General features: G+C 46.8%; 1 protein-coding gene across 2 annotated transcripts in view; it reads right to left on the reverse strand.

Moving 5' to 3' along the window:
- GPAT2 (glycerol-3-phosphate acyltransferase 2, mitochondrial) overlaps window positions 1–18,433 on the reverse strand; it is a 1,776,577-nt gene that overhangs the window by 590,133 nt on the left and 1,168,011 nt on the right. For both annotated transcript variants that reach the window (XM_086944751.1, XM_086944750.1), the window contains one exon: window positions 5,957–6,027. In XM_086944751.1, coding sequence (XP_086800877.1) covers window positions 5,957–6,027 — 71 coding nt within the window. The remainder of the gene's footprint in view (window positions 1–5,956; window positions 6,028–18,433) is intronic.

The raw sequence follows: 18,433 nt of genomic DNA on the forward strand, positions 1-18,433 counted from the left end.
TGTTCTGTCTCCTGAGATGCGCCGCCACTGTGGCATTTTGTGAACACTCGTGGAGCTGCTGTTACACCGAATGGCAGGACTTTGAACTGGTAGTGTTGTCCTTAAATTGTAAACCTGAGATACTTTCTGTGAGCAGGGTGTATTGGTATATGTAAGTATGCGTCTTTGAGGTCTAGAGTTGCCAGGAAGTCTCCCTGCCGCAGCAGTGGTAAGACTTGTTGCAGAGTGAGCATGTGAAAATGTTCTGATCAAATGTACTGGTTGAGGGGCCTGAGGTCCAATATTGGTCTGAGAGACCCGTCCTTTTTTGAAATGAGGAAGTATAGTGAGTATACTCCTGTTCCTTGATGTTGGAGTGGGACTGGTTCTATGGCCCCCTTTTGTAGCATACTGATGACCTCTTGCTGCAGTAATGTTATATGTTCCTGCGACATTGGACGGTGCACGGGTGGCATGTTGGGTGGTGTTGACGTGAGTTCTAGGTAATTGCCATGTTGGATAATTTGCCTTACCCACCTGTCTGTAGTGATGTTTAACCAGACTGGCAGGAATTGTTGTAGTCTTCCCCCCACTGGTGTTATATGGTCTGGGGGTAGTGGCAAGAAGTCACTGTTTGGTGTTAGTGGAGGATCTATTGGCATTGCCTCCACGACCCCTGCCCTTTGTGTTATTTCCTCTGTATCCACCTCTGTTCGTGTTTTTATTGTGTGTGGATTGCCTATTAGTTTTGTAAGTGGAGGATTGCTGCGATGTGTTACCACGCGCCACTCCTCTGTAACTTAAGCGACGAAAGGAGCCTCTGTGTTGTTGGGATTGAAGGGCTCCCATGGATTTTACCGTTTTGTTGTCCTTTTTCATTTTGTCCAGAATTGAGTCAACTGCTGGACCAAACAAAAAAATCTGGATTTATAGGCTAGTTAAGAATTGTGGCTTGTACTTCATTTTTAAATCCAGATATGCGAAGCCATGCGTGCCTTCTAAGCAGTACGCTTGTGTTAATAGATCTGGCAGCTGTATCTGCCGCGTCAAGAGCACACTTAATGGAGGCATTGGTGATGAGCTTTCCCTCTTGTATAAGTTCATCTGCCTGCTCTTTGTAAGGCTCGGGTAAATGTTGGAGAAGTCCCTCTAAATTATCATAGTGTGCCCTGTCATATCTGGCCAGCAAGGCCTGTGCATTGGCTATTCTCCATGAGTTTGCTGCTTGAGCTGCTACTCTTTTGCCTGATGCCTCTAAAATCTTAGACTCCTTGTCAGGAGGGAGAGCTTCTCCAGTGGTTTGTGAATTTGCACGCTTTCGTTTGTTGGATACCACCAATGAGTCTAAAGGCAATTGTCCCCTGATGTATGTAGGGTCTAACGGTGCAGCCCTATACTTCTTCTCTATTCTAGGGTTGATGACACGTGCCCTAGCAGTGTCTTTGAAGATGTCATGTGCTTTAGGACGCCCTTTAACATGGGGGGAGTTTTGACACTTCTTTCTGATGTTGCCAGTGTGTCAAATAGAAAGTCCTCTTCTATAGCATCAGAATGCATGTCTACATTATGGTAGCTTGCAGCTCTGTCTATTAAGGATTTAAAAGGCACTGTGTCTTCTGTGGGTGATTGCTTAGTTGGGTATACAGTAGGGTCTGTAATGGGTAGAGCCCCCTCATTGTCTGGCTCACCTCCATCCCCCATGGTTGTGTATTGGGGTCTACATATGGGTTTTGTATATCTCCAAAACCCCCCTCTGCATCCTGATCTTCATCTAGGTTGTAGCCAGAGCGTGCAGGTGAGTGTGGTATGTATGGAGTAGCAGGCATAGCTGGAGAGATAGGTTGGAAAAGAATAGGAGAGGTAGCACAGTCTCTCTTCTTTTTTAGTGGTATTTTAGAAAAGCCTTCACTTGGCACTGGTATTTTCTTCCTTGTATAAACAGTCACTTTCCCAGTATTTGGGTCAATATATAGTTTTGACTGATCTTCTGTGGATAGGTCTGGATGGATGATCTCCTCTTCCACAGTTTTTTGCTTTGGCGCCGTAGTTTTTGGTTTTCCCTTTTTCGGTTCGACGCCTTTACTCGGCTCGACCGCTTTTGCCTGGATCGGTTTTTGAGGCTTGCCGACAGGTTTTGTCGGTCCGACGTCTTTTACAGGTTTCACCACGGTTTTTGGACTGAGCGGTTTTGTCGATTCGGTAACCTGTTTAGGTAATAGAGGTGTTTTCGGAGCCTGCTGTTTTGACTCGATGCCCCTTTTTGGATCGATGGGCTTCGGCTCGACCAATCTTGTGTGGTCTACTTTAGGTTTCTGTTTCGGTTCGACGACCGCTTTGGGTGTAGCCCTTTTGTCTTCGTCAACACATTTCTTTCCTTTTTCGACCGTTGGACCTGATTTGCTCGAGTCGACGGGCTTTGGCTTCGAGATCAATTCGACGGCCCTTGGCTTCGAGATCGATTTGACGGCCTTTGGCTTCGAAGGTGTTGATGCAACGGTAGCCTTCGGGTCGGCGCCCTTTGGCTTTATCACCTTTGGTTCGACGACGTTCGGTCCGAAGACTGTCGTGTCGATGAGTTTCGGTTTTGATGGGCCTGGCCTTGGAATACGTGTCTCAGAAGGCTCTTTTTGTATGTTCTTAGCCGGGCGGTATGGCGGGGCTGTAGAACCAGTATTTTGATCTTGGCTAAGCCCTCTTGGCGATGCCTCGACCTGAGTCTCTGATATTGGTGTATAGTCTGTATGGGGCGGTGTACTCACGGTTCGCCCCTCATCGTCATCGGAGTCGTCTTCAACAGCTACGATATCTTGGTCGTATTCTTCAACATCAACGAGTTCTTTGTCGTCGATATAATATTCAGAGTCGTGCTCGGAGAACTGATCTTCCTCTTGATCCGAGTCTTCGGCGTCAACCAGTTCTTCCTCGTCGCCGAAGATATTCTCGGGCTCTGGTGCTGACCTCTGCATTTCTTGCCTTGCCGCCCGTCGATTCCGGATTGTCTTTTTGGACCGGAACTGGGCACAAGCTAGGCTATTGTCTTCATTGTGATCTGGAGACAAGCATTTGTTGCACACTGCATGTTTCTCGGTGTGCGGGAACTTCGAGTTGCACTGCAGGCAGTACTTGAATGGGCTTCGTCCCATCAACCGGCGGTCCACGTGGCGTCGAGAAGGCCGACCGGCCCGATTCGACGAATGCAGTGCAAACTAATGTTAAAGAAGGTTATCGGTACCGATCGCAAACAATACCAACGAAACCGAAGGCCTTTTGGCCTTTCGAAAAGTTATCTTGATTCCGAACTTGGAGTGCTGGAAAGTACATCCGAACCCAATGGCAGAAAAAAACAATCTGAGCATGGAGAGGATGCCCATGCGCACTGTAGTCCAAGGGAGGAGCCACCTATCTCGTGATACTTCGAAGTCTCTTCCAGGACAACAATGTGCAATCATCCGGACCCAACACTAGGCGGCGATCTATGCACAGATATGAATTCAGCAGCCCACATGCCTCAAACTCAAATATAAGCCCTAATGTGTGCAGCATCCCTTGTTATAACAGTCATTTGCTGGCCCCAAACTTCTAATGAGAGGGCCATTGTCTTATAAAATGCTACTTTTTTTTATTCTTCTTGTATATTTAAAAACGCTCTCCCTATTTCTACTCATCATGTATATCTGTGTAATGTCGCCCAGGACACGGGGCATGTTTTATTTTTATTCAATATGTTGTTGTTTACCACTTGGTGGTATGTTCCACCCTTTTACGGTTTTAACAATTCTCAAATAAAAGTATTCTTCCATGGTAGGGCTGAAGCTGGATCAAGAAAATCTGTAAGTACATATTATACACTTGAGTCTGTAACTTTTGACAAGAAATGGCTAAAATAGTAATTCAAAGACTAAATTTCATATTTATTAGAAGTCTAATTCATGGGTAAAGTTAGATTTTTTTATAAATATATAGAGCTGATTTGCATTGCCTACCAACAGCAAGTACATGATTATGAGGTGTGAAAACTGCTCCCAAAGCAGAACAATTACTTATACCTGGTGACATAAGGACTGGGTGAGGGCATCTGATTCCCACCAGCCCAAGAAGGACAGTTAGGGTGAACCCAGGAACATATGGAAAAAGGGCAGTGGTGAGTTCTGTGCATTCATAGTTCAGTGTAAGGAGTGACCTGACGATGGGAAAGCCTTTTTCCTCAAGGAACACGCAAGCCAGGATGTTCCTAAACTTAGTGGGAGGGACGCTACCCCACAAAATAGGTTTAGAATTGACACAGAGGAAGGGAGTGTTAATTTCCCTGCCATACCCCCTCAGGGGAGTGGGAGGAGTGGGGTGGGTGAATAGGGACACAAGCCATCTGCACAAGGGAAAGTCAGTGCTTAATTTGAGCCAGTGATTGCCGTTGTGTGGTTACCAGCACATATTTTTGGGGACCGAACCTTATTTTTCAGAAATGTAGTGTGCGCAAAAGAGGAAAAATACACAGTTCAAAAAGACAGAGGAAGAGAAAAATGGCAAAACCGTCACGAAGAGAGAAAAGAAGGACCCTGCAAGAGCTAGAAAAGGGACAAGGAGTGTTTGATAGTGGATTAAAGACTACCAGCCTTGGAATTCAGTACACAGACATTTAATTGCATTGGCTGCCGGCTTCAGAGCAGTGCTTTGGGCACTGGTACTCTTTGTTTCACAAATTAAATACTGAAGAAGGGTTACCCTCCTTGGATTTTAGGAGTGAGGCGCACTGCAGGAATGTTTGCAGTAAGACACACAGGATGTGCTGCAAAAGTGTGAAGAGTTTTTCCTGGAAACTTTTTACCCCATTGGTAAGGGAGAGTCCAGGAGTCACCTCCACGAACTGGCTAATGCAAACCAGTAATGTGGCAGCACTAGGAACCCTCCTCTGTTTCTGGACCAGGGGAAGGTCATCAAAAAGGTGGAACTGCTGCCTTTGATCTCAGAGGAGCCCTGAATGACTGGAAGTGCTCCCTCCCCTCCTGTACCCCAGGCAAAAAGGTGGATTCAAAGGGCTATTCGGCTGACCTCCTGTGAGGCCACAGACAACAAGAAATAAGAGGTCATTGTTTTGAAATGGCCAATTAACCAGTACCGACCGGACCTGGACTGGACGTTGCTGGTGGCCTCTGCTTGAGTGAGGTTATTGAGCAGCAGAAATGACCCAGAGGAACTGTTCCAGAAATCCTGAAAAGTTAGGCACTCAGAAGAATTGATGACTTCCAATTCCATTTGAATCCATAATTACAGGGGAGTGGGGGGTTGGTGAAGGGGATACATCATGGAAAAGGTGACCGCTTCCAGACCATAATTGGTGACTAGAGCTTTTCATATCCCCGGTTCTACTTACTGCTTTTTTGGTGTTTTAAAAAATATATTTTACTCTATTTTTCTAAGAACAAAAAGTGTGGCTGGATGGTTTCATTTAATTACTGTTGTGATAAATTACTTTAAGTTAAGCTTGCCTGCTCTGTGAGATATTTATCAGGGATTTGAACTCAGGTCAATTTAGTGACTTAGGTGTTCACCTTGACATGTTAGTGTCATTACTCCATGAGTTGGGGGACTGCCCACTGCAAATAGCAATCTAATTTCTTACAAAACAGTATTAACTGAAAAGGGATTCATGGAATCCGGCAAGTAGAGTAAAAAGTGCAAAAGGTGACGCACTGCAGTCAGTGCAGAAGCTCTGTTTCTGAAGGGGATATTGAACATGCGCTGTTAGAAGTGGCGAGGATATGTCCTGATGAGGGCATTCTCATGAGAGCCATGCTTCACATTAGCTAGGGAGAGCACTGCAGCAAGAGTTCAATCTGCTCTATATTTCCAGGGTATGAATGACTGATCTTTGAAGAATATTTTGGTTGTTCAATCCCGGTTTCTTCTTTCATTAGTCCCAAAAACCACAGCTTGATCGGAGTGTGGCACATAACAATGTCTTCATACCCCTCCGCACCTGTTTGTATCTGTGGAGCAGCAAAGCAGATATGATTCCCACAGTCATTATTGCAGAGCAGGAAACACCAGCTGAAGATAAAGAATACAAGAATCTGTGATTAGACAACTCTTCCTTGCACTACATCTTCAATACTTACTTTAAATGTATTGTAGCACCACACTTTCACTTTACAATGGCAGTTCAAATAATTCTAACCCCACCCACTAAATCCCCCCACTAACCACAAGACTAACCCATAAGTTTGAATCCTTAACATTAGGTGAAAATATGTCTTCTTCCAATATAAATGTTGGGACATGTAACAGTAGCTGAAAATATAAAATAAACTAAGTAATAGTAGAACAATTTAAATGTAAACCCAAGTGTGTGAATGTAGGATAATATAATTGTTAATATCTAAAGAGGTGACAAACATTTGTGAATGCCCTCAGCTTTTCCTCTCCCCTCACTTCTCTTATCTTCCCAAGCACTCACGCACACACTCTGCATGTCCCCTCCTACATGTCTCCTTCATGTGTACAACCCAACCACTCCCGCACTCATGATAACCCTTCTCCTCCCACAACCTCACAACTAGTATTTCTACTACTCCTCCACTCACACCTTGGCTTCTACACTTCCATGTCATTACAGCCGTAGTAATTGCACATTTTCCCTTCTGACCTTCAAACTCACTGTCATACACTACTGCATTCCCATATTCTCCCTTTGACTTCATTCAACTCTCCCATCACATCATTCTGTCTCCCGCAACCTCACTTAACCTCTCATAGTCCTGTCTGTCCCCCCTTTTTGTCCTTGTCTCGCTGTCTTCTCCTACAGCTCACTCACTGCCATCTCTGCAAACTACATTCTGCTGAACAATATGCTCTCCAATGCCATACACCTCCTTTTCCATTGCCATCTTATATCTTATCTTAGTAGGAATTTATAAAGTGCCCGGTCACCCAGAGGTTTCATGGCGCTGATCAGGCAAAAGTCACACCAAAGGGAAGTTACCCGAGAGCTTGCTCATATAGCCAGGTTTTGAGCATTCTTCTGAACGCCAGAAGATTGTTGCTAATCCGAATTGGTAATGGTAGAGAATTCCAAAATTTAGGGGCGAGATAAGAGAACCTACACCCGCCCTGGCGTCTGAGCTTGAAGGTGGGGATAGACAGGAACTGAAGATGGGCGGATCGAAGGTTGCGCGAGGTGCATGCCTAACTATTTGGCAGCTGATACATTTTGGGCTACTGCCATGCAGGGCTTTGAAGATTATACACCCAGATTTAAAGGCGATGCCTTGAGCCATAGATGGTAGAGATCTTCACCAGGAAAAAGTTGTTTAGGGAATCACATAGTTCTTGAGTGAGAGTTTGTTTGAGAAAGATCCTTTCGGAGTTACAAAGGTCATTAACTATTGAGAAAATTTCCTTCGACTTGTTCTGGGAATCTAATATTCTTTGTGAGAAGTAGGCTGCTTTGGCTCCCAAAATGGCAATTTTATATTCTTTTCGGGCTAGAGAGAACTGGTGTTTATCTTTCGGGGAGTAGCGTGATCTCCATTTTCTTTTCTTTTGGCGGAGCTCGAGTTTCTGTTTTTTTAGTTCAGCAGAGAACCATTTTTGGAAGTCAGAATAACGAGTGCGGGTGAACTTGGTAACTGGAGCGCGAATGTTACAGGCCGCCTGCAACCAAGAAGAGATGTTGGCTTCCATAGAATTGACATCTGAGTTAAAGGTGGGTACTGAACTAGCCAGTGTGTCCACGAAGGCTTGTGTATCTAAGGCCCTCCACTTTCTAGTGACTTCGCCCCCTGAGGGGATTTTCTTGGGCAAGGAGAGCATGACAACGTTGAATTGTATAAAATGATGGTCCGACCATATGCAAGGAGAGATGGACAGTTCTGTCAGTGAAAGACTGATATACCAAATTTGGACCAAAGCGTGACCTTTAATATGAGTGGCAGAATGAATGAGTTGAACAAAATTTAAATGTAAAAGTAAATCGAGTAGCTCTGTGGCGTGGGGTCCTCCTAAGGGCACCAGAGCTGGAGTCTAGTTTAATAACTATATTGTCCACCTCCGGCAGATCCAAAGGGGATATACAAGAAAATGTATGGTGTTTCAGTATAATTGTGGCGACTCCACCACCGGGTCTACCTGGAGATCGATTAGCCTGTAGAATATAGTAGTCCTGGGGTAGGGCGGCCAAGATATCAGGGGTAGAGTCCTGGGACAACCAGGTTTCAGTAAGCAGAAGTAGATCTGGTTTGTCTGCTGTGAGCAGTAGAAAAATATCAAGCTGATGTTTGACCAAAGACCGTGTATTGTGGTACAAGACGCGAAGAGCAGAGTGTTTAAAAGTGGTTGAAACAGGGGTGAGGGAATGGAAAGGAGTGCAAGTGGGGGCAGGGAGGGAACTGTGTATGTGAAAGATTCTGTTAGCTTTTAGGCGGTTACCGACGGCCGCCTAAGAGGTGAGTGTTGTTTGGAAAAGGACCCGAGTTCCTCTGAGGAGTATTTAAGAAAATGTCCAGAATACCTGGTCCCTGGGCCCCTCCGGGGGCGGACGGCTTGCCTTTCTGTACTTTCTGCCCTCCCACCTCTTGTTCTCTCACTGTCACAACCCATTTGGGAGATGAGGCAACAAGGTAGACATGGTCTTCTAGCAGGGGGGGTGGAATGTTTTAAATGCTCTACGTGTCCAAGAGACAAAATGCTCCCTATATATACATGTTCTGTAGAATTTGCTTGCCAACCTATTACCTACAGTAATTACATGGACAGGCTGAGGAACAGTAATATATTTTTGATTTTGTTTTATTATGGCTGATAAACCGATTCAGTGTTTAGCAATTATGCTAAATCAAAAATTGATAAAGTGATATCCCGATTTACCTAAAAGGAAATGCAACAATAAATAAGTTTACATGAGATGCTGCTCTAAAACTATACTGACAACAGTTAACCAGCTCTTATTCAGTGTGCAATACTGTGGAGGGGCCTCAGACCCTCGCTACTCAAGGCATCATGGTCCTACCCTGGCAGGACAGAAGCTTTTGGAGACACAAGCAGTTACAGATGGCTCAACATCCAATCAAATGTGAGACAGACTGAGATCCATCAGCTGCAGCACAGGCAAGGCTGTCACGTGCCAGGCAGAGCCTAACTTGAGCTCACTGTCCTGATAAGTCGCAAATCAGGCACACGTCAGGCTTACCTTTTAGAAGCAGTAGCTTGCTAAGAAAAAAAAGAAAAATACCCCTAAAGTCTAAAAGTTTTTTCAGCAGGAGCCACGACCAGAAATCTGCAAGCGAAGGAGCTTAAAAAATGGCGATCTTTCAATTGTTCTTCAAGGCTCTATGTCAAAGTTGGCCCTCCATAGGTCCAAGAAGGCCGGATCCATTCCAGACTTTCAGGATAATCACTGGCTATGTACAAGAGTTCTAAATTGATTAACTGTAGGTAGATTTATTTCATGTGCTAATTAATTGAAAATCATATATAGAGTTAGCCTTCCTTGGTCTACGTTGGGCACTCTTGAAACACCATTCCAAGACCTTATGGCACTCCTAGTTTCTGTATCATACCCCCGTGAATGATACTGACCTTGACCCAAACCAAGTAACACACACATCCTACAACTACTCTAAGTATTGATGTATTAGTTAATACTGGGTGTTACATCCAGCCTAAACTTGCAAACAAAAATTCATAAAGCTCTGGTCTGCGAACACAAAAATAAAGAAGACAGTGCTGTTACCATAGAGATATACTTGCAACTTTTTTTATTTTGCTTAAATGTGTCGTCAGTACAAGTTTATTCAGAATTTCAATCCTGTCCCAAGTAGTTCAGATTCCAGTTTACACCTCCTCTGTAATGAGGGCTGATTGGACTGCAGTCCCTCAGGGAACTCGTCATTCAATGTAGAAGGCTGGAGAAGGGGGCACGCATTATAACTTCATGCGAAAGCCACTTCACTTCCCTTAGACAGTCTAGAGATTACATGAGGAAGACATGCTAGGTTTTCTTTTCCCACTGCGAACAAGCACAAGTGAATGCATGTATTGGAGGAGCTTAAGTAAAATTAAATCATTCAGAACGCATGCATTTTAGCTGTATGTACTGCATTCAAGTGTGTTGAAACATTTCCGCATCACAGACGTTTTGTTCAGTATTTGGACAGGTAGTATTGATGAAAGTATTAAAAAACACAATGCATATGGTTTAAGAGACATAAAGGCCTTGACATGAAATAACGAGCAGAGCTATTTCTGATCTGCCTTTCTAGATAACAAGCCAAGTAGGGCCATACTCCCAGACAGCAAAAAGCTACTGGGCCCGTAAAATATCCCTTGACAGTATGAATTCAGCTTTCTTTCTTGCATATTCATCACTACCCAAATTCTAACATGAATATATATATATATATATATATATATATATATATATATATATATATATATATATATATATATATATATATATATATATATATATATATATATATATAGAGAGAGAGAGAGAGAGAGGGAGGAGAGGCCCAGATGGGAATGAAATGGGTATTAAGTCAGTCCTTCAATTGATCCTTACAGAGACCAAAGTTTAACTGTTTAGTTAGCCTGATATTGATTTGAGCGTCACTGTGTGATCTGGTGCATGCATGGTCAACTCAGTGAAAAGGGAGAGAAAATGAAGCACATGAAAGAACACTGTCCAAGATTTAGAATGCCAACCCTGACAGCTGGTGGTATATGACAAGTAAAGAGGTGTGAGAGTGTTTTGCTAGAAATTGCACGAGTTAACGCTTTTCTCTGACAGCAGATTGCGGCCAAGCACACTAGCCATATCTGTAGTATCTCACTTTCAAGTTGTGCTACTCTAAGGACCCATTCAAATGCAAGACTCTAAGTAGTGAATTTCAAAATGTTCTAAAATTGGAGCAAAATTCACATACAAAATTGGCACATGAGCATCGTGTAGAAGCCACCTACTTCTACTAGTGCTTATAAAGCCACAGTTTGCAGCATTGCAATGTAGCTGCTGCTGCAATAGTGGGCTAGTATGTGCCTTACTTGGCAAACATGAATGAAATGAAGTACTGAAGGCAAAGGTGGTCCAGTGCCCACCTGCTCTTACTTTCTCGCTGAGGCAGACTCGTCTCGCACATCAACTCACTGCAGCAAAGGAAGTGGGAAGACGAGAACAGGGCCAGAGTAACGTGGCCAGTCACCATGCAGGTTTAAAATAATGACTGCAAATGATTGCCCATGGTCTTCTTATTTCTACCCCGAGCTGCCTTTCATTTCAGGACCTTCAATGGCTATTCATCTTGAAAACACATCCCACTGTCAGCCAACTCTGATGTTGCACTTATTTTCTTGAATACAGACACAGAGTGATATTGTTTCATTTAGCAAGGCAAAACACCTGCGTATCGGAGAACAGGGAACTGCGTTCTCTATGACACTGCTCTAGGATGCAGCAAACATTTGGCACGTTGAAGAATAAACAAGCATTGTAAATGAAATAGGTTTCGCATTTGTTCGAGTTGGAGCTATTTGCATTGTAAATTGCAATGTTTTGACTTATGTGTTAGGGAGTGTATGTATGCGGTGTGTTGTGGGATTATGTAGGTTGGATTGGACTAGTTAGTTGTGTAATTGTGTGGCATTGAATTGTGTGGTGTGAAGTAGATTTGTATATTGGAATTTTGTGGCATAATGTGCTGTGGAATTATGTGGTATTGAGTGTACAAGAATTATGGGGAGTGGGATTGTGTGTTTTTTGGAGTGTAAATATGTGGAATGGTATTTTGTTTTGTGAAGCGGTATGTAGTGGAGTTTAACGATGTGATGTGCTGTTGAGGGCTGCCTTCCATGGCACACAAATGCCTATATATGATACTTTTAAAACTACGCAATACATTATGTAAACGGGCAAACATTAATGCGATTGGTAAGGATATGCTCTCCCCACCTTAATAAAACAAAGCATTCCGTTGTGTGTCCTGTTCTGTAGAACTTTCTACAGCATGCTCATTACTTAGCAAGTCGCATGGTGCAGCTGGAAAGAAAGCTCACTATCAGCTCAGCACCTAAAAAATCATCAAGATGCTGAGCTAAGCCATCACGTGACCTGCAGTCCATGTGAAGTGACAGGCTGCTGATTGTAGGCAGTTGTATTAATTGCATAGGGACCGTATATCGAAAAGATGTACACAGGTATAGCACTGTGGTGTGATCCCATCACTTGGGGGAAGGTGGCGTTGCGGTAGGGATGGAGGTGCTCTCGCAGAGACTTGTGGACCTATTAGGTGGTTTGGTCATAATAGAGGTGCATTAGTTGAGACAGTGAACCTAGCAGTTGACAGCAGGGAGCATCCCGGTGAGGGTCTTCCATGATCAAAGATCACTCAATATTACAAGGTAAATCATTACTTACATGGTGGTGACTTGTCATTCGGGTCATACGTGTTGCTGGCCAGAACCTCAATGCGCTAGAAAATACCATTCCCAAGTCAATGGAGTACAGCCTATGATCCCGAGCGACCACCACATCATCAAAGACTTGGTGAGTTTTCATTTTGAACACAATGTGAAACTATTTTATCTGGATTCTCAGAGACATGTGTGCTACATAAGACTGCAAAAAATAAACCAATACAACAAATATATAAAACCTGGAGGCCCATATTCTAATTGGGGTGTTACTTCTCCACAAGCTCCATAACCAGAATTGGAAATTGGCAGAAAGAAGCAAATAATTGTCAAAAGCCGTTTAGAACTAAATTTTAAGTGGTCCTAGATCTATATTTTCGTACTTCAAACAAATTAATTCTTTGAGAAATACTGATTCATAGGAATTAATCCTAGGCAGGAAAAGAAAAGCCAAATCTGTTCTTGTCTATATATATACATACAATGCACCCAATTAGATGTTCCAAAAAATGTTCATTATGAACATCATTATTTATTTAAATATTTACAATTGCATAAAAAATACTTTATACAGAACTTCAAAAGAGAGAGTACTGCCAGGCGCAGTAGTAAAGTTTAAGAAAAGTGCTTGTGTAATAGGAAAGTTAGATAAAAGAATTAGACAATTAAATATGAAGGATACGGTACAATTCCTTATAGCAAAAACGAGACCCGTATAGCTAACTCAAAAGAAATGCGTTACTTACCTGTAACAGCAGTTATCCAGTATTGGTGTCTTTCATAGATTCACATGCCTGAATCATTCCCCGTCGCCGAGACGGGAGCCTCCGGTACATAAAAAAGTAATGTCCTAAGGACATACATAGAGAATATAGGCCGAAGGGCCTCCCCTTTTGGGGCCTTTCCACGTCCTTATGTAAAAGGACCGAACTCTCATCGTTAGCCAATCAGCTCCGACCTCCCTCTAGAACCTTCCCGGGAGGAGCCTCCGTCCCTCAGATTTTCGTACGCACCCAGCTAGGGTGTCGCAATGTAGACATAGAGGTACGTGAGTCCTTACCGGGGAGGCGGGAGGGTTGCATGTGAATCTATGAAAGACACCAATACTGGATAACTGCTGTTACAGGTAAGTAACGCATTTCTTATCCAGTATTTGGGTGTCTTTCATAGATTCACATGCCTGAATCAGAGTAGCCAGCAGTTATACATGCATAGTGGTAAAGCACATTCTCATATCCAGCAGGCCTGCATAAATTACAGACAACATGAGAGAAACATGGTAATATACAGTCATGCATATAGCAGAAAAAAACCATGAAGAATGTGCATACCTGGATGGCGGGACGAGGTAAGGCTCACCTTATTGGAAGAGATGGCGCAGCACCGCTTGTCCCACTGCAGCGTCCTTCTGCAGTTCGATGTCCAGGCAGTAGTGCTTGGAAAAGGTATGCGGGGACTTCCATGTCGCCGCTCGGCAGATGTCCAGGATCGTCACTCCAGCGAAGAGCGCCGCTGACGTTGACATCGCTCTGGTCGAGTGGGCAGCCACTCGGTCTGTCAAAGGCCGTCCGGCCTGATCATGGCAGAAAGTAATCGCTGAAGAAATCCAGCGTGAGATGCTCTGTTTTGTCAAGGGCAACCCCATGCGCGGGTTGCTGTAGGCTACAAAGAGTTGAGAAGACTTCCTGACGTCTTTGGTCCTGTCCAAGTAGAATTTGAGACACCGTTTAAGGTCCAAGGAATGCAGCGCCCTTTCTGCTGCTGTGGAAGGGTCCGCAAAGAACGATTTGAGGACAATTGGTTCGTTCAGATGAAAGTCTGACGGCACTTTAGGAATGAATTTAGGGTTGGGCCTGAGTACCACTCGGTCGTGCCTGAATTGGAGATACGGTTCCTGAATGGACAGCGCCTGAAGTTCGCTGACCCGTCTGGCCGACGTCAGGGCTAGCAGGAGAGCCGTTTTCCAGGAAAGATGCTTGAGCGAGGCCCGGTGTATGGGCTCGAATGGGTGTTTCATGAGCTGGTTGAGCACCAAGTTCAACTGCCAGGTTGGAGGGACTTTCCGAGGCTTCGGGAAGGATCTGTAGAGCCCCTTCAGAAATTGCTTTACCAGTCGGCTGGACCAGAGGGAGGGTCCCGATGGGGTCCTGGTGAACCTAGAAATCGCAGCCAGATGAACCTTAATGGAGGCGTGAGCCAGCCCCGATTGAGCCAGGTGTAGGAGGTACGGTAGCAGCTGTACTGGGGTGACCCGGAGAGGGTGTAAGTCTTGGTCCGAACACCACAAGCAGAACCTCTTCCACTTCAGCGAGTAGGTCTTGGTCGTGCTGCCCGCCCTCGCTTTGGCCAGTACCGCCCTGCAGTCCTGCGGTATATCTAGGTCTCCGAACTCACGGTGCTCAGGAGCCAGGCCGATAAGTTGAGCGAACGGAGGTTCGGGTGGTGTACTTGGCCTCTGGACATTGTCAAGAGGTTCGGGTGTTGTTGCAGGTGAATCGGGGGCCTGATGGACAGGCGAAGTAGATCCGAGAACCAATGTTGTCTCGGCCAGTACGGAGCAATCAGTATCAGCGTGCACGGTTCCGTCCTCATCTTCCGGAGGAGCCTCGGTATCATCGGGAACGGAGGAAAAGCGTACGCAAACACGCTGGACCAGCCGATGGAAAAAGCATTTCCCAGCGACCCCCGTTGGGGATGCCAGCTTGCGTAGCTTCGGCATTTGGCGTTCCCTGCCGTCGCGAAAAGATCGATCCTCGGGGTGCCCCATTGTGAGAAGACGTGGGCCACCGTGTCGCCGTTGAGTTCCCATTCGTGGGAGAGAGAGGTCTGCCTGCTGAGGGCGTCCGCGATAGTGTTGTCCTTCCCTGGAACGTACTCCGCTTTGAGGGAGAGGCCGTGCGCCACCAACCAGTTCCAGATTTTTTGCGATTCTCGTGAGAGAGAGAGAGATCGCGTTCCCCCTTGTTTGTTCAGGTAGTGCATCGTCGTGGTGTTGTCTGTTTTGACGAGCACAGGGGAAGTGCCGATACGTGGCAGGAAGGCCTGTAGAGCCAGATACACTGCTCTCAGTTCCAGGAGGTTGATGTGTAGTTGTTTCTCCTTGGCGTCCCATTTGCCGCTGACTCGAAGGTCCAACAGTACTGCGCCCCAGCCTTCCAGTGAGGCATCGGTCGTGATGACCAGTGGTGCCGGCGGCAGGAGGAACTGCAAGCCGGCCGTCAGGTGTGTCTTGTTTCTCCACCACAGAAGGGCCTTTATGATGGCCGGTGTGATCGTGACAATGTCGTCGAAGGAGCCGGAACACTGTTTCCATTGTCTCGCCAACGCCTCCTGCAGGGGGCGCATGCGGAGCCTGCAGTGCGGTACGAGGAGAATGCATGAAGACATCATCCCTAGCAAGGAGGTGAACGTTCGGACCTTGATGCGAGGCTTCTTGGCCACCGCCGCGGCCAGAGACAGTATTTTGCTGATCCTGTCCTCTGAGGGGAAAGCCTTCGCGTGCTTCGTGTCCAGGGTCGCCCCTAGGAAGGTGATCCTCGTTGACGGAGTAGTGCATGATTTTTTGAGGTTGATCGTCAGACCCAGCTGTTGGAAAAGAGCGCTGCAGGCGTTGAAGGAAGCCAGCGCGTCCTCCGGGGAAGGAGCCTTCACCAGCCAGTCGTCCAGGTAGGGGAACACCTGGTGACCCCTTTGTCGCAGGAAGGCTGCCACTGGCGCCAAGCACTTCGTGAAGATACGTGGGGCAGATTTGAGGCCAAACGGCAAGACCTTGAACTGGTAATGTCTGCCCGCTATTTCGAACCGTAGGTATTTCCTGTGTCTGACGAGGATGGGGATATGGTAGTAGGCGTCCTGTAAGTCTAGGGAGACCATCGAGTCTCCTCTTTCCAGTGCTCCTAGGATCTCCTGGATTGTGACCATCCGGAAGGATTGACTCCGCAGGAAGGCGTTGAGCGCCCGGAGGTCTAAGATCGGCCTCCACTTGTCCCCTTTCTGTTGGACCAGGAAGAAGTGGGAATAAAAACCCTTCCCCTTCTGGGACACCGGGACTCTTTCGATGGCTCCTTTGACCAACATGGTGGAGACTTCCCGGAGAAGGAGGTGCAGGTGTTTGTGAGCACGCTTCAGCGGAGGGGTGTTGGGAGGGGTGTTGACCAGTTCGAGGGAATGTCCAAATTGGATTATTTGTAGTACCCACCGATCCGTAGTGATTTTTTGCCAATTGTGGAGGAAGTGGGTCAGTTTTCCCCCAATTCGAAAGGATTGAGATGGTGGTGGGACTGGCTGGAGTAAATGGTCACTGGCGGCCGCCAGTGCCCTTCTTGGCGGATTTGCCTCTGAAGGACGATCTCCCATAGGATGACTGTCGGGACTGTTGTTTATGCTGGGGCTGGTTCCTGTTGCCGTAGGAATAGGACGACCGATTTTGGTAGGAACCTCTGTAGGAGTACTGACCTCTGGAGCGGCCCCCCCGAAAGGATTGGTTCCGGGACTGGAGGGAGCCCAGAGCCCTCGCCGTGTCGGTGTCTTTTTTGATGGCCTGGAGTGCCTCGTCTATCTTCTCCCCAAAGAGGAATTGACCATCGAACGGCATATCCAGCACCTTAGATTGGACCTCCTGCCGAAAAGACGTCGCCTTGAGCCAGCCTTGGCGGCGGAGCACGGCAGCCCCGGCCAACTGGCGGAATCCCGTCATGGCCGCGTCGATGGCGCAGTCGATAATTTCCGCCGCGGAGTTTTGTCCTTCCGCTAGAAGAGCTTTCACCTCGTCCTGGACCGTGGCCGGCAGGCCTTGCAGATAGGGAGCTATGTCTTCCCATAGCTGGCGGTTGTAGCGGCCAAGGAGGGCGATGGAATTTGCCACCTTGATGGACATGGCGGATGTGGTGGAGAACCTCTTGCCGATGGTGTCCAGCTTCCTTCCTTCCTTGTCCGGGGGCGCGGACAGCGGCGAGGAGGGGTTGCGGGATTGTTTTTGGGCCGCCTGAGTGACAACCGAGTCCGGTTTGGGGTGGCCTGTCAGGCAGGCAGGTGCGGAGTTCGGGGCCTTATATTTTTTGTCTAGGCGCGGAACCACCGCAGGCACCGACGCAGGCGTGAGCATCAGCTTCTTGCCCTGTTCCCATAGAAAGTCTATAAGAGGAATAGACTTTGCCGATTTCTGGGTGTGCTCCTTGAAATCATGGAGGAAGCATTCCGTTTCCGCGGATTCCACTGCCATGTGAAACCTCCTTGCAGCTCTGTCCACCAGTTTGTGGAAACCTCCCACGTCCGCCGCTTCAGAGTGGCGCGGTCGCGGGGATGCCGGGGTAGACGAATGGTGTGATGACTCAGCATCGGCATCGTCGTCTCTGTGGTCCGAGGCGACGTCTTGCACCTCGCCTTCCTCTAAGTCCGTCTCATCCTCCTCGCTTTCCGATGAGTCCTCCGCCTGGTTTTGCGGTCGGAGTTGGCTCCGAGGACGGGCCTGGGGAGCGGAAGGGTGCGAGGCAGATGGTTGCGCTTGGGTGACCGGTACCTGGGCACCGCTGTCGGCGTCCGGGAACCGTTGTTTATAGTCCTGCACCAGGGATTTCAAATCGTTGACCAGAGACAGTGGCAAACAGATCATCGGGGTGTGCACCGTGTCGACGTTCAGGGAGCTGCCTTGATACATAACTCCGTCCCGGATCTCGTGGACGTCCTGGTGTTCTTCTTGAACCTCCTGTTCTCCGTCTGACTCCTCACTCTGGAGTGTTTCCTGTTCTTGCTCGGGTGCCAACTCCACCGTTGGGCGAACCGAGGGCGTTGGAATCGAGTGAATAGAGACTTCGACCAATCTCGATTCTTTCCAAGATGGCGCCGGGGTCTCTTCCGACGACGTGCGTGAAGATGGCGCCCCCGCCATGTGTGTTGGTGATTTGGGCACCTCCGTCAGGGTCAAAGGCATCAAATTTTGCGGGGATAAGGGTGTCGCCGCCTTACTGATGGTAGGGCCTTGGACTTGAGATATCTTTGTCGAAGTTGTGGTTTTTGAACTTGACTTCGACGTTTTAGGAGACGAACTTGA

Source organism: Lissotriton vulgaris, chromosome 11 (assembly GCF_964263255.1).
Source record: "Lissotriton vulgaris chromosome 11, aLisVul1.2, whole genome shotgun sequence".
In the NCBI taxonomy this organism is placed as follows: domain Eukaryota; kingdom Metazoa; phylum Chordata; class Amphibia; order Caudata; family Salamandridae; genus Lissotriton; species Lissotriton vulgaris.